Raw genomic sequence first — 17073 nt, forward strand, 5'->3', positions numbered from 1 at the left:
TTATAAAATGCGAATGCTATTTTTTTATGTCCAGGTTTACATTTAGGTCAATTTAATTTCAATTAACTATTGATTCTTGTGTGAAAAGGACATTTGTTGTTGTTGTTGTGTGGACGAATAAAATTGTTTGAAACGAATACTTCAGATTTTTTGTACCACATTCAGACATTTATTGTTGTGTTATGCGCTATGTAAAGCTTGTATATGAGCAAATAGACACAGTTGACTTGAAATTTATGCCAACACAAATTGTTAAACTTACGGGATTCTGAACTTAATACGTAAAAATGTCTTATTAAAGCATTTCTCAGAGCATATTTTTGTAATTTATGAGCACTTAAAAATATGTATCGACTTTTTGTTTTAACCTGTATGAAACAAGTTTTATCCTCTTAATTGACAAAATAAATGATGATTTATAGCCTTTTACATCCATAACATATAACACACGTGGAAGTGACCTATACCTTCATACAAGGGAGCAGAACGTGTAATACGATGTTACACCTTTTAAAAGGGTTTTTTTAATTCACACAAATTGTTAAAAAAATATATACATACGAAAATTACATAATGCTACAAACTGGCTGCAATCAAATTTGTCTGTGGTAAATTAATATGTTCACTAAATATTTCTAACAAAACCTCTGAAACTTCATGTGTTGCGTTTTATTAAATTATTCAATTACATTAATATAAGCATCTTACTACTACATTGATTACATTTTATATAATTATGCTTCAACCATTATTTAACACATTAACTGTCTAACGAATCGTGTTCGTTCGTTCGGAGAATTAATTTTAAATAAAACATTCATATATTAAGTAAAAACGTATGCATTTAAAAAATCACATATTCTATAATATTCAGTATATAAAATAATAATAGTAACTTTAAGCTTTTCTTATAATGTATTGTTAAATTATAAATGAAAATAAATATCATTGTAATATGAATTCAATTAAAATTGTTTTTATTAATATAAGTAAATAATTTAAAATAAGATAAGAAAAATAAATATTTACAAAATTTTTAATATGTGTTATGTTATTACACATTAATTAATTACAATTAATTATATTAAAATAAAATTAAATATATTAATTTAAATAGACAAATTACTGTTAATTAATATATTTAATAAAATAACAATAAATAAATTATATATTAAAATAAATAAATACTTTTTTTATATTAAAATAATATAAAGTAATTAATTTTAAAAAAATAAATAAGAATTAAATAATTTATTATTTAATAACAAATATTAATTGAAAAATAATATTATACTAATATTCATTTTAATAAATTAAATAATAAATATTATATTTTTATTAAAATATATTTTAAATATATAATATATATCATTTATAATTGCCCCCCTTTTTTTTTATTTTGTTAATAATTCAATTCACAAATATAATATATTATTTATTTAGTAAAAAATATAATTATTTAATTAATAAATATAATTAATTCATTTATTTTAATTAAATAAAAAGAATATTTAGTTAGCCGTCGTTTTATTTTATAAAAAAAAAAATATATAATTATTAATGAATATACTGAATATAATTATTATTAAGATAATAATTTAGTGTGTAAATTATCCTTAAAATAATTGTATTACACGTACGTATACATATATTAATAATTAATAATTATTATTTATTTATAACGATAAAAATATATTTATAAAACATAGTAGTATAAAACATTTTAAAATAAGTTAAACCATTATATATTTATTTAAATTAATAAATATATTTTTTCCTGTTAATAATTAAATTAAAATAATTTTGTGTATAAATAAATATATATAATAAGGTATTATTTATGAATTAATTAAAATTAATATATATTAATTATTTTTTTATAATTAATTAATTCAACTATAAATTAATAGTATTAAATATATTTAAATTATTTATGTATTATAAATATATTTTGTTTATTTTAATTATTTATATAATTTATTATAGTGTAATTAATTTATTTTATTTTTATTAAATAAATAATTATTAAATATAATATTTTATAATATAATAAATATTATTAAAAGAAGTTAATTATTTTATTTATATTAATTTAATTAATTATTTTTTTAAGTATTATAATTTTTATTTAATTAAATATATTTATTTTTAGTGATAAGTAAATTATATATTTATTAAATAATATTAATATATTTTTTAATATTATTTATAATTATTAATTAATTAAGCGGTATTTATTTATATATATATGTTAAATTAAAAATCAAATTAATTATTTTATTTAATAATAACATTCTTATATCTATTTATTTTATTAATTAATATTATTAAATTTTATTTATAAATATATTATTAATATATTAAATATTCAATATATATAGTAATTAATTAATTTTCTTTTTTGTCAATTAATTATATTATTTAATATTTATTTTGTTTATTCATATAATAATAATTTATTTATTAATATAATACATTTCGTTTAATTAATATATTTTTAATTATTTATTTATATACTTATAATTTAATTAATCATTCGATAATATAATATAATTATTGTTTTTATTTAATTTTATTATAATTAAATTATAATATTTATAATTTAATATCTTAATCAATTTAATTACATGTGTTTTTAATTTTATTTTAATGAATTATTTTATTTAATTTAATTAGTATTATTACTTTAATTTTTACTTTTAATTAAAGCAATAATTTATTATTTAATTAATATTATTTATATATTTGATTTATTAATTAACATGTTTAAATTATTATAATTTATTATAAAATATATTTTTTTTAGTTTTTAAAAGGGATAATTAATTTTACTATAACAATTTAATGTTATATTATATATAATTAATTTATTTATTAATTTATATATTATTTTAGTTAAATTCATTGAATATTTCATTTGTTATATATTAATATTTATTATGTATATTTTATTCATTTATAATTTAATTTTTTTACTGTTTTAATTTTAACAATTTATTACATTAAGCATTTGTTTTGTTCTGTTTATTTTTAGTGTAAATTTTTATCCTTTAAAAACAATTATCTTCTTCTTAATTAATATTTTATCTTAGTATTTTGTCTAGTAAAATAAGAATGCTTTAAAACATTATGTTTCCTTTTAAGTATTAAAAACAATCATGTTTATTTCGCACATATTTTTAATGCCTATTTAATAAAAGATACAATATAAATTAAAATGTTTTTTTTTTTATTCCACTATATTATGTAAATGACACCTAAAACATAAAACAAGTTTTTAATGTTTTAATGGACCTCACAGTTCTTCGATGATAATTTTAAAATCACATTTTCTAATGATAAAACTATGCGCGAGTATAGTTCCTTTGTTTTTATAAATTATTCATTTATAAGACATGTGTGTAACAGGTGCGTTTATGTAAAAAGAAACCCTTTTTTATAATTTAACTGTTCTGTGCACATTCCTTTGAGAACATTCCTAAAGAGAAGATCAAAACACAAGTCTGTCCAAGGGTACAAAAGCTATTTTCCACCCTTTACTTACGTACACATATTGTTCTATAATATTTTTTAGACGAGAATAATGCACCACAGAGAACAGAATTCAGTAAATAATATAATAACAGTCTAAATATTTTGCAAACGTAGACAAATCATGCGGATTATAAAAATCCGTTGTATATGACATATTGCATATCAAAGAAATTCAAGCTGTATATTAAATCTCCTTGCAAAATATTATATTATAGTCTAATTTAACCCAAGAACGTTAAAGAGCCAAAGCAGTTAAATACTGTGAAACTCAATGCACAAATATTAATCTTAAAGTAAGTGTTCATTACAATTAGATTGAATTTTCTGTGCGGCACTTTAAAAAATTCTATATAGTTAAACGCAAAATGTTTGTTCTAATGATATACATATAAAGCATAGAATTTATTTTTTAATGCTTTATTTTCTTTCTTATCTGGTGAAAGACCTAGCACTTATGACATGAAAGACAGGAATACTTGAAACCAACGACACATTAAGCGCTTTACTTAGAAAAAATAAACCTTTTTCTACCCTCCCTGTTCCGAATTTGAATCTATATCAAAACTCATTTATTATTTCAGGTAAAATACCTTAAAAACCAACATGAACAACTTTATGTTATATTGAGTATCTAATATTTTATATTGTGTTTATATACATATTTTAGAAACGTGTTATTTCATTTCAAAAGCTAAATGGAATCAAAAGAAACGTAATTAATGCAGAATGCTTATGGAAGTAATTTCGTCCAGTAACGTTATATGATAAAAAATACAACATTATAAAGCAAAATGCACAGTCGTGTATTAAAGGCAATCAAAATGATAATAGTGGAAGAAAATCCTTTGTTCTTAATAAAATAATTCTGTGTAAGACATAACAACGTTTGCTATGAATTTGGATTTAAGTTATAACAGGAAATGTTTTCAACATTTTTAAAAAACTTTTCTGAATACCTTTTCCCTATATGTGCATTCACCTTTTTAAATTTAAGCTCAATAATGTGCAAGAAATAATAGGGGAGTTTCTTTCAGAAGAAGTCTTTTCATATGAAACCCTTGGAATTTCACTTTTGGGACGTGTTTTAGAAAGCGCTCTAAATTTTTTTCTTGCATATGTCGAATAACGAGTTTGCTTATACAACTTCAGATCCTGTACTTATGTTGTGCATTTAACTCTTATTGGCAACACCTAATCCTTGTTAATAGATACATATTTCTTTATTTTTTTTAATATACACCCTATGTTGTTTTTGGAAACATTTCACTTTTGCTAAAATATATGCCTTCATTTACATTTACCATGCACACACATTGCATTAAATGGTATAGAAGTTCATTTTCAATGTTTCTTTTAACTGCCATTTTTCTTGGACACATAGAATCTATTGTATGCAGTTTCGCCACGAATTGCGTTACTACTGCTTTTTCTATTTTTTTACAATATTATCATGCTCAACATGGTGCTGACATTAACTTATTCGGTAAAAATTATATCGAAAGGATAATGAAAAGTTAATGGTAGATACGTTCCTTGCAAGTTTTATAATCCTCTTGCCCCCAAAAAAAACATGCACACCGCAGTTTTTATATGTCACCTTTGTTAAGGGACAACAACAGAGAACAAAGAAAATTACACTAGCGTTATTCTTGTGAAGTATATAAAAATATACTTAAAAAAAAATAAATTAACATCTCATCCTTTATAGCTATATATTCAATAATTCACTTAAAATATATAAATTTTATCCTATATTTTTTTGTGCGTAATGTGTGCGATGAAGATGTTTAATACCTGTGTTAATTTAATAAATTCAAGTTCTTGCAATTGACGACGACCTTAAAGAGCTAGCGTGAAACAAAAAAAATAAAATAATTGAATAAACGCAGTTCACGCAATGAAGAAATTTTATAAAAACCATTCTATATCTGTAATGAACAAAACTATAAAATTTCATTTTTTTAAACTTACGTTTTAAGGTACGTACAATATCATTCATTTTTTGCAGAAAATGAAGCCAAGTAGTAATAAAACGAAGTTAACAAAATATAAAAGGGGAAAACAACAACTCTTTAGAGTTTCCCCGGGACTCGGATTACTAACATTATGATTGTTTTAAGGAAAACAAAAATACTTTGCATGGAAACATACTTATCTCCTTTAAAATGTGTACATTTAAAGTCAAATGTTGCTACTGTAAGTTTGAATTATCAAAATAGTAAGAAAAAAAATGAATACTATGGGAAAAAGAAGTTATACTCTGTTTTTAGTGATAACACAAATATATGTGATAGGTTAGTGTTATTGAAAAATTTACCCAGGGACAAAAATGAGAAATATGAAGGAATCCGTGCAGATGTAATATACAAATATTTGCTAAATAAATATAAAAAATGTTTTAACTATCTAAGTTTTAATGAAATAATACAAAGCATAAAAACATTTGATGAGTTGGACAAAAAAATTAGTCGCGATGGCGATTTTTTCGTGCCAATAAAGGGTGTAGATAAACCCCTTTTATGCAGAATAAACGAATTCGAATTCAGTGAAAAGGATCTACATTTTCATAGAAGGGAAGTATTAGGAAAAATTTGCAATAGATTAATTAAATATGTGCATGAAATGAGCGGAAATGAATTAATTCATTTTATGGTTTATTTTTTTAGATGGAATAAAAGTGACAGGAAGTTGTCTCTTTTCTATAATTTTTATTTTAACCATGTCTTTGATAATTTATATCTTTTTGGTCAAGAAATTTATAAGGTCCTTTTTATATTAAACACATATCTCAGTAATACTGATTCCAGCATTATTTTTGATGAGCGCTTAATGGAGAAGAACCTGCTGAATGTATACCATTTCAGAGAATTAAAAAACAAGGGGAATTACGCGCTCAAAATGAGCAAAGATGAAATTTACAAGAAATGTTATTACAAGTTGTTGGAAGACTTAGATAAAATTGAAAAGAAGAACGTACTAAACATTTTAAAGTTATACGTTGACAATTTAAGTAAGAATATTAACATAGACAATAAACTTGTGGATAATGTTCACAACAATTTAATAGACGAAAACGTAGAGTATTTTGTAAAATTGTTCAATATATACTGTGATATGATTAAGAAAGAGGTACATTGCACTGTCTCGGTAGTTTCCAAGTTGAAGGACGTGATTTCATGCATCTATCAATTTTTGAGAGAAACAGGAAACGAAAAAAAGGTTCTCTCTGATGTAAATTATAGTACACTACTAAGTTCGGTAAATAATAAAAATGTTTTAAATAAAATTGTGGACAACACCTTTGGTCTGTTGTACGAACATTTACTAAAAACTTTTTCGAACGTAAAATTTGAAAATCTTCAGGCTCTTTCCATTTCGCTCATTTCTATAAAGAACATACATTTTACTTTATTAAGAAGGAGATATTTTACCAATCATGTTTTATTCAGCAATACTTTGAAATTCGGCTTAGATGTGTCAAATAAATTCCTTGAGAAATGCTTAAAAATAAATAATAAAGATGCAGTACACATTATACATAGTAGTGGTGACGGCGCATCTAATGGAATGAGCCTGGAAAATTTGCAGAAAACAAAAATGGGCAAGGGAAGAGAATATTATTTTTACAAAATAGAAAATTATTTGGATTTTAATTTCAAATTGAAAGTTAGTGATTTGTTGTCTATTAAAGTTCTGTCTAACTCTTTCGCAAAGGCAGAACAGGTGCACAATTCGTATGATTTTTATTTATTGTTTAATAACATCTCGTGTATATTGTATTATTTTATAGTAAATAAGAATACAATAACGAGATTTAATGATACATATATCTACGTTTTGAATGACCTCTCTTATGTATACAAAAATGTGAAAAATAGAGCAGCACATAGCAGCCTAATTGCAAGTGATGTCCAAAAGTTATTTTGCAAAAACGTTTTAAAAGTGAGCAACCTTTATATTAAAAATCTCCACGAAGAAAAGGACTTCCAAAGAGATCAGTATGTGTGTTCCCTAATCTTTCTGAATAATTTATTTTTCGATAGAATTATTCCTTTTGAGCATATAAACAATGTTTGGTATGACGTTTATAAAGCATATAACTATTTTAAACGCAATACAATGCTTAACGAGGATGTTATATCTTTAATTCTTCTAACTTGTTCTAAGTTCCAATTTTTCACTGAAAATAACTCAAATAGCAGATACAACAGAAAGGAGTTAATTAGTTTAAAATATAATATCATGGATGATTTGACTAAAAATTATTTAAGCAAATATAAGCACATTTCCTTGGATAACTTATCAAAAGTTTTAATATCCCTGTCCAATTCCAAATATAGGTATGAAATTAGCGAAGATTTGTTATTAGGAACTTTGAAAAATGAAATTGCAAAGGTTAACGCAAAAAACAACGGCAACAGCTTTCCATGTAGCAAGACTTCAAATAATGCTACGGAGAAGACAAATGGGGGAAATATTACCACGGAAAGTGCGAAACGTGATTTATTTATAAATATGAGCAAAATTATTGAATGCTTAATAAAGTTAGATATATTTTTTTACCTAAAAAATAGGGAAACGTACGTGCAGCTATTTATGGAGGCGTTCTGCAGTATGTGCTTAAAATTGAACCTGTTAAAAAAATTGCTCTACATAGCTAATAACTTATATGTGTACGAAATATATGGTTACGTCTCCGAAATTTTGGAAAAATTCGTAGAACGATACGGACAAATTTCTTACAATTTTATCGAAAATGTGGAGAATAAGCTCTTTGAGAAGATTACGTCCTATATATCGGAAGATGATTATATCGAAATGTCAAACACATTGTTTGTGCTATTTTATGACTATTTTGAACGTTTTCATAGGGAGAAGACGTACAGAAATGTGCTGTGTCTTCCCCAATGCGGCACACATTTTACCAAGGTAAACCATGGAGGTGGTGCGCATGACGTGATATTAAACGCCGTTCAGTGCAATGAAGGTAATAACCCCAATAATGTTATGGGCGCATATAGTGGTAACCCTGAAAATGCTCTAAATGATGTTAATAAAGTAGGAACTTTCCAGAATTGTCAGAATAGTACAAATAAAGGCTTTCTAAAAAGGAGCACCCACGAAGCGGATGTTTTCATAAGCGATATGGTAAATTTATTTAAATTCTTGAAGATAGATAGAGGCAAATTTATCCTGTTTCAACTTTACATGTACCTTTCTAGTAGCAAAAAGTTCAAAAAGAGTGATACCTCATCATCGGCGTTTCACATGCAGGTGTTCAGGATTTTACAGGACATTCATCCGAGGTACCTGTGGGTGCAAAATTTCAACATTAAAAATGAGGAAGGGACATTTCTGTACACAATCGACATCATGCTTGTTCCAAGCAAGCGGGAGAGGTGAGGGCGTATAATTTTATTTTAATTCAGTATGTTATTTAATTTGTTTAAACAAATGTACGCACGCGCGTGTTTTACGTGTACAAGCATAAATGTACATATACATATGCATAGGATACATACGCATAGGTCCCTATGCGTACATATTTATAAAGGGGAAAGACAGTTTTTTTCGGGGATTTTTTTCGTGATATCAACAAGCGCGAAAAGGTTGGACATTCAAAATAGTGTGAAACTAAATTTGCGCAAGGCGGGTTATTCAAATATTTGTACACATTTGCAAATGTATGAATATCACTGATTTGTACACATGAGTGCATATAAAATTAAAATCACACATAATTGTGCAGTGCAAAAAGGTAGCATTCAATTTGTGCTTTTATTTTAATTATTCATATGCAACTTTTAAATTGAAAAAAAAAAAAAAAAACTGAATCAATCTTTCGTTTTACACACAAATTAACAAAATAAGCGAATGGGGAGGAGGGGAAAAAGGGCAAATGGAAAAAATGCTTTTTGAGAAAACATTTGCAAATTACTTGTTTATTACACATAAACAAAACAACTAGCAGCAATTGTTCCTGGAATGCTTTTCACTATCTAGGTTTATCAGGTTGCTACTGGCAGCTTTACTGTCTACGTTGCTTTTATTATTTATAATACTTTTATATATTTCCTCAGCAAGCATGTAAAAAATATTTTTTATGTTTGCACCTGTCTTGGCGCTTGTTTGAATAAAGAGCAGATTGTTTTCCTGGGCATATTTCTGCACATCTAACATATCTACTTGAAATTTGTTTTTATCTATTTTGTTCGCAACTAAAATTATTATATAATTGCTACTGATTTTTAATTGATTTACCCATGTTTTGGCTCTATCTAGGCTACTTGAATTACTAATGTCGAAAACGACTATGGCACACGTAGCGCCTCGATAATATAGGGGGACGATACTTGCATACCTTTCCTGTCCCGCGGTGTCCCATATATCAAACTTTATGTTACAGGGGCCTTGGTTGTTTTTGAGGTGTTCTTTATTAAAAGAGATATTATCATTACTGTTGCTGCTAAGGTTGCTGCAGCTGCTATTACTGTTGATGTTTTTCATCTTCAGCTCGTTGACGTTGACTACATATGTGCAGAAGGAGGCACCTATCGTTGTGTTGGTGTTATCGTGAAAGGTATCCTTTGTCAAACGCAAAACTATGCTCGATTTGCCTACTGATGATTCTCCTAGTAACACCGTTTTGTAACTACTTTTCTTTTCCATTTTTCATTTTTAAATCTAGTACATTATGTATACGTATATATAATGTATATGTACGCTCAGGGGGTATAGGGGTCCAGTCCGATACGGAATAACACACAAAAAAAAGAAGAAAATAAACTGGGGGCAACACGTCCAAAGATATGCGAAAGGTACGTACGTTTATAAATTACGCAAAGGTCCTTCGAAAATACATATCAGGTATTCATATTTTTTGGCGAATAAAACATTTACATAGCATTCCGAAGTGCTCCCTTCCCCCCAAAGGGAAAAAATATATACAAGTTATAATTGTACAAAAGGGTGATAATTGTAATAGGATTGACCAGGTGAAGTGTTCTACTACTACGTTTTAAACAGAAGGAAAAGGCGGAGTGGGGGAAAAAGTTCAGTAAAAGTAAATTACAAATTATGTGACTTTTAGCATTGAAGTGGGGAATAAAAAAAAAAATGCATACGTGTATGTTTACGCAAATGTTATACATACATATACGCGTAAACGTGTAGTAAATTTTTTAAATGAAATAAAAATAAAATTATATGAACAAAAAAAACAAAAAAAAAAAAAATTACACATATGTAAAGCTATAATTTTATGCCTTTTTTTTAAAATGTGCTTTTACAAAATGTCATATTTTATTGCATAAAAAAAACAAAAAAAAAAAAAAATTACACATATGTAAAGCTATAATTTTATGCCCTTTTTTTAAAATGTGCTTTTACAAAATGTCATATTTTATTGCATAAAAAAAAAAAAGAAAAAAAAAGTAGCACATGAAAGTGTAATTAAATATATTAAAAAAAAAAAATTACACATAAAAACACCAAGAGGTTATAATCTGTTTCTCATTTGTATTTTCTTCTTATACAAACAAACTAAACTTTAAAGACTTTAAAAAATGTAGCTAAAAAATTATGAGTAAACTATTTGAAGAGGTATACATTTTACAGTGGCAATCATTTTCACAGGGGACAAGAAAATGTTCCACTGTTACAAACTGCACGAAAATAAATATGTAAAAAGGGGAACATGGGAAGGCATGGCATGGGTCACATCGCAAATTTTGCTCCTAGTAATTTCTTGGTAATAGTTTTTTTCCATCATCATAGGGGAGATATTTATTTTTGTCCTTTGGACGGTAGCCTGAAACGTTGTCAAAAAAAAAAAGAAAAAAGGGGGGGGTTATGTGTACGGGCATCAAACTGTGTTTTCTGTTTTGGACGCTTCGCTTTTCTGCTTCACTTCTCTGCTCCGCTTTATCTGTTTCGTTTTACCTCCATAGGATATCTGTTGGCACAGGGCGGGCAAACGGCGATTGGATTTTTTTTGGTTGTAAAAATCGGCCCTACAAGGAAAACAAAAAAAAAATACATATATCTTTGCATTCCCATACAAAGTAGTCCGTCCGATGGCACGGGGGTGGGAGGGGGAAATTTCAAAAGGTGCATTTTTTTTTTTTTTTTTTTAAATGTCTATTTTGACTGCATAAAATTATAAAACGGATAGCTAAATACGTTGAACAAAAAAAAAAAAAAAAAAACATTAATATGGAGTACACACCAGATAAAGTAGGCCTGCAGAAAATGATCACTTGATAGATTAAAAATGTGCCTCATTTGGAGAACGCTATATTTGCTCAACTCTGTAACTATGTTTCCGTTTTTCTTCACTTTTCTTTCATAAAGATGCCTGCGTGTATGTGTTTGTGCGGGGTAAGAAGTCGTTTGTCATTTGCTACTTTGCGCTACTCAAGTATAAGCAGATAGTTACACACAAATAAACACATACAAACGGATGTGTACATGTGTGTACGTTTCGTGCAAACTAACTCCCACAAGATATCCTTCAGGAGGGATGGAAAAATGTCCACGCTGGTGGCGGCCTCGTCTAGGGACACCAGGAACTGCATGCAGGGGGAGAGGGGGATAGATGGGTATACAGCACGTTTAGACGCGGTGTATGTTCGAATGTGGGTAAAGCAAGCTGAATATTAAAATGTAGAGAATGTGTGTGCAGGGAGAAACTTCGGAATTCTCGACGTAATGCACTAACGCGCCGATACGCAAAAGCAACTCACCCCGAAGGCGTACTCCTGGCAATTCAAAAGCTCCGTGTTGAAACAGTACTCGGGGACATCCTTCAAAAGCATCCAGTCACGCACAATTCTCCACGTAATGTCAAAAATGTATGTGTTAATTATCTCGCCCTGGTACTGCTCATGTCTTAATCTCTTGTTAATTAGCCATAAATGTAAAATGTAAAAATACATCTTCATATTAAAGGACTCCTCAATCCGAAACAGTTTCAGTATTTCTTCATTTTCCAACCTTTCCATGATTAGGTGGATTAGTCTCCATGCACATTCTCCATATTCGGTATGCTTTCTAATCGTTAAAAAAAGGGAAAAGTGCGGGAAACACACATAAATAGGGGGACAATAGGGGATTTACTATAAGTCTTCTTTTTATGGACACTCAAAACTGTGTGCGCAGTTGTGTATTTAACATGTTAGGCAGTTGGGCGGGAAAAAACATGTTTTTCTCTTTCTCGTTCTGCCAATAAGTGCAGTGGGCTAGGCGTGCAAAGCACATGTGCATCACTTTTCAGCCTTACAGGAAAACCCTATAAATGACGGAGCTGATTAGGGAACGGTCACACTGCGGTATGGGGATGGCATATTTCGACGACTCGGGAATACTAATTTTCGTATTTTTGTCTTCATACAAACTTTTGCTTTCGATAATTTTCAGGTTATCATACACTTTCACTTGGCTCGTAAAATGTCGAAAAGCTATGTATCTTCGCTTCAGCAATAGTACTCTACCTTTGTTCCACATCACAGAAAAAAAAAAAAGGTGTAGATGGTGGGATTAAGGGAGTAAAAGCTAAAAGGTTTAATAGTTAAACAATTTCGCAGATGAAAAGAAAACGTGGAGTTTCTTTTTTTTTCCTTCTCATTTTTCATGTGCATCTCATTGGTCTGGTCCCTTGTTCCCTTTTATAATCTTCCAGTTTGACGGCATAGGATAATTTCCCACAAAAATTGCCTACTCGCATGAAGAACAAACATGTAACTGCTTTTTTTCTTATCCGTACGATCCCAGGGTTGTATGTTTTTATTTATTCGCCTTTTTTTCGTGTGCCCATTTTATATTCGGCTAGCAGTTTGTCAAAAGGAGTTTCACTTTTTTTGTGCAAAGATAGCAACAGGTGCGTAAACGTTAATATAAAACATGTATAAAACAAGTATAGGGATGGAAAGAAAAAAAAAACATAAAAAAAAAGGAAGCAAATTGTGCAATGATACAAATTAAATTAGCAATGGAGGGAAACAGAAACGTAAAACCACGGGGAGGCAAACAAAATAATTTGAAAAAAAAAAAAAAAAAAAAAGTCGTTAAATCTGAGGCGTTAAAACATAGTTCTGCATTAGTGCATATATGTAGCAAAAAAGGTGTGTTTTTTTTTTTTATTTTATTTTTCAATAAATGTTCACACACGCAATGCACAAAAATATAACATTCGAAGAGCTTGAGGTTGGAGGGTTTTAAAAAACAACACAAAAAGGCGTGCCCTTTGCGCCCCCTTCTTCTTCTTGTTAATATTTAAATATGACGCATCCGTATGACATGCCTGCTCCGAAGCCACACATACATATGACGTCACCCCTTTTGATTTTACCGTTCTGTATCTGTAAAGAGGCAAATGACAAAGCGGTGGTAATGAATTGGAGGAAGGACAAATAATATAAAACATTCAAACATTTTTCGCACTTGTTGACAATGTAGTTATATTTATTTGGTGTTAAGCTTGATCATGCATGATTTTGATAATAATGCACAAGACGGGCTTGCTGGGGCGGGGAGGTACCCTGCTGCCTGTACATATTCATATTTATAAGTTTGAGTTTTTTTCCATTTTTCTGTCTATATTTCATACGTTTTCTGATAGGCACAAGGGGATGGAGGCGGCGGACGTGTTCGCGTGCTCGTCTAGGTTAACCAGGACCTGTTTAAAATTAGTGAAAGGGTTCGCCGTGGGTGTGTACATCGTGCGTGTTCGCCATGTGCATATGTGCATGCGTGACGTTGTGGCCGCCAGGCTTACAAACGAATCGTAAAGGAAAAAAAAAAAAAAAAGCATGCACTCACCTTGGATAGAGGAATGTCCAAACTTTTTGACACAGTCTCTATAATTCGTATGTTAGCCTGATGAAATATAAAGTAGTCAATTTCCTCCATTTTTATATTCGCCTCATATATAGCCTTTTGAATAATTTTTGGCAAGTTGCAAATTGTGTATTTAAATACTTCTTTGCCATTCATATTCAATTTTCCATATTTGTTTTTATTTGGGTTTTCCAAATTGTATTGATCGTGTGTGAAGTTGATTGTTAATAAATCATTCAGTTCGCTGTTCGATCCTAGGGAATAATCATATATGTGGTTTTCTTCATTTGGTTCTGTCCTTTGTAACACCACGGCTCCTGCAATGGGGATTTTTTTTTTTTTTTTTTTTTTTTTTCCGCATTGTTCAGTTGCTATATAGTGAAAATGGTTGGCCGTAGGGGCAACGCAAAAATGGGGTAGCCATTTTATTTTTGCTCTCCAAATGGCTACTTTATCCCGGCACGGTGTACAACGAACTGGGGTTTTTTCCACTTTTGCGCCGACAAACTAGTATAGGGATAATTTACACACGAATGTATCACCTGCGGCGTCTCCGAATAAAACACATGTGTTGCGGTCCCTCCAGTCCACAAAGTTGCTTAGCGCGTCGCTGCCCACGATTAGGATGTTCCTATACTTGAATAAAAAGTTACACGCTGGAAGGGGGGGAGGGAAGGGAAAGTGGACACACGAAAGTGGCGATAGGAAAAATGTGAAGAAAAATGGGGACAAAAAAAAAAAAAACTTATCATGTTGAAAAGTGCACTCCCTTTTTTCACTCATAAAAAAGAACCCGTAGCAAAGGCGAAGATGAATCCTGCGCATGCCGCCGTTAAGTCCATGTTAACGCTGTTTTTGCACCCAAGCTTGTTACTAATGTTATTTGCGTCACCGAACAAATTATGAGGTGTGGATGACGCGTTGATGATCTGCGAATAGTACACATGCAACATGTTAGCAAAGTTCCTAATTTGGAGGAAGTTTTCATTTGCTTTATTGCTAAAATGAAATATACTCGTGTAAAGCCGAACAAATCGAGCAACGTATTGATGGGGCGTCAACACGCGGCGCTCTCCCTTTAGCAGAGCATATTCAGTGTACAAGTTACCGAAATAGACACTCAAACGGGAGCACGGGCGCAGGTGGATAAAAAAATAAAAATGTGTGCACATGTGTGTATCAGCTAGAGTAGGTAACACATGCACCAACATTTAAAAAATGCATCACTTCCATGTCGCTACAGGGAAAGCTTAAATGGATCTACAACGAAATGGCGGCAAGATAAGAAAAAAAATAAAACAAAACAATAAAATGAACAGAATTAAATTAACTTACATTATACTATATTCAATTGTAAAGATGTCATATATAATGTGGAGAATACCCCCGTGCGCCGCGCTCACGAGAAAAGTACATCCGACGTAGCGCCTTACCATGTCTACACTTAACGGGTTCAGCGAGCAGCTTTTAAGAGCCTGATTAGCGCTTTCTATCTGCAGCATGGATATATTTTCATTTCGTTTTAGAATCCTCCTTTTTTTAATTCCTGTTCGGGTTGTAATCCACTAAAAAGGTGCCCATGAGTATAAGAGTGCGCATGTTAGCGCGTGTGTACAGACTATTAATGGGGGCTCATTTAAGCCATAAATGTTGAAACACATGAGGAGGAGGGGGGTAATTTTTAAAGCAGATCTGTATATACATATATTCATAAATGCAAGAAACGAAGTAGACAGGGAAATATTACTTCGTCGTTTGTATCAATATATTTTTTTAATTCATCATTGTAAATCTCGTTTGAGGGGTAAGAATGACCATGTCCTATTATCTTACCTCCACCTAGTGCAAAAAAAAAAAAAAAAATAAATAACATGTTAATTCTTTTTTCATGCACATTTGGGAATAGATTGATATTGATGCTACGCTCAACGCGCCACTTTGGTGAATAAGTTTGTTCTCCGTTTTGTGGACGTGAAAGACACTTAAGAGGGGCATATACACATGTGGACACACCCATCACGTCGCGCCCTTAAACAGTTTCCGCTCATCTCTCACTTCTTCCTCCCGTGGCGCGCACTTTAGTTGTGTGTTGCGCATTGGGGGTACTACTCATAAAGTTGTATTTGCAACTCTTATTAATTTCTAGGGTTAACAGTACAGAAATGCAATGTGCAGAGAGAACTACAGGCATGTAGAGGAACAAATTTCCTGCCCTCATTTTGTCCCCACTTTGCCGTCACGTTCGTTTGTATGAGTATGTGCAGGGCTATACAACTTTACAGTTGCTCTTTGCAAGGCATGCAAACATAAATGGTGTAACTATGTGTTTACTCACAAAATGGTGTTTTAAACGACAAAAGGGAAACAAAACAAAAAATTGGGTGTATAAAATGTTGGATAATTTTCAGTTAACATTTGCTTGTATAATTGATAAAGTATTTTTATTTATTTCCCTTTTTTTTTTTAAAAAATAACCCTAGTCCTTTTGTGGTGACAGAAAACGTTGGAAATTTATTCTCTACGAACACATGCAGTGAAATACAAATTTGACCACCTTTTCGTTTAAAACGTAATTTGTGTCATTCGAGTTTTTTTTTTTTTTTTATTTTTATTTTCCTATGACATCACAGGCATTGGTATAAAAAAAAAAAGGGAAGTCATTAAAAATGTGTTGTTTGGAGTGGTTCTCCGGGGAAACAATGT

The 17073-nt window shown here is 29.8% G+C and overlaps 4 protein-coding genes across 4 annotated transcripts; 1 reads left to right on the forward strand and 3 right to left on the reverse strand.

Moving 5' to 3' along the window:
• Positions 1-5640: 5640 nt before the first annotated feature.
• AK88_03845 (uncharacterized protein) lies at positions 5641-8937 on the forward strand (the record flags this gene model as incomplete). The annotated part of the gene is made up of 1 exon (XM_012481455.1): positions 5641-8937. The coding sequence occupies one exon, from the start codon at positions 5641-5643 to the stop codon at positions 8935-8937; it is 3297 nt and encodes a 1098-aa protein (XP_012336878.1).
• A 561-nt stretch (positions 8938-9498) lies between these two features.
• On the reverse strand, positions 9499-10203 carry AK88_03846 (uncharacterized protein; the record flags this gene model as incomplete). Its single annotated transcript, XM_012481456.1, has 1 exon — positions 9499-10203. The coding sequence occupies one exon, from the start codon at positions 10201-10203 to the stop codon at positions 9499-9501; it is 705 nt and encodes a 234-aa protein (XP_012336879.1).
• A 1195-nt stretch (positions 10204-11398) lies between these two features.
• Positions 11399-13038, reverse strand: AK88_03847 (uncharacterized protein; the record flags this gene model as incomplete). Its single annotated transcript, XM_012481457.1, has 5 exons — positions 11399-11546; positions 11762-11890; positions 12031-12104; positions 12279-12585; positions 12815-13038. The coding sequence occupies 5 exons, from the start codon at positions 13036-13038 to the stop codon at positions 11399-11401; spliced, it is 882 nt and encodes a 293-aa protein (XP_012336880.1).
• A 1096-nt stretch (positions 13039-14134) lies between these two features.
• AK88_03848 (uncharacterized protein) lies at positions 14135-16588 on the reverse strand (the record flags this gene model as incomplete). Its single annotated transcript, XM_012481458.1, has 7 exons — positions 14135-14209; positions 14353-14687; positions 14913-15026; positions 15164-15299; positions 15804-15935; positions 16118-16209; positions 16426-16588. 7 exons carry the CDS (start codon positions 16586-16588, stop codon positions 14135-14137), a joined length of 1047 nt encoding a protein of 348 aa, XP_012336881.1.
• Between the last annotated feature and the right edge of the window lie 485 nt (positions 16589-17073).

Source organism: Plasmodium fragile (assembly GCF_000956335.1).
Source record: "Plasmodium fragile strain nilgiri unplaced genomic scaffold supercont1.47, whole genome shotgun sequence".
Classification (NCBI taxonomy): Eukaryota; Apicomplexa; class Aconoidasida; order Haemosporida; family Plasmodiidae; genus Plasmodium; species Plasmodium fragile.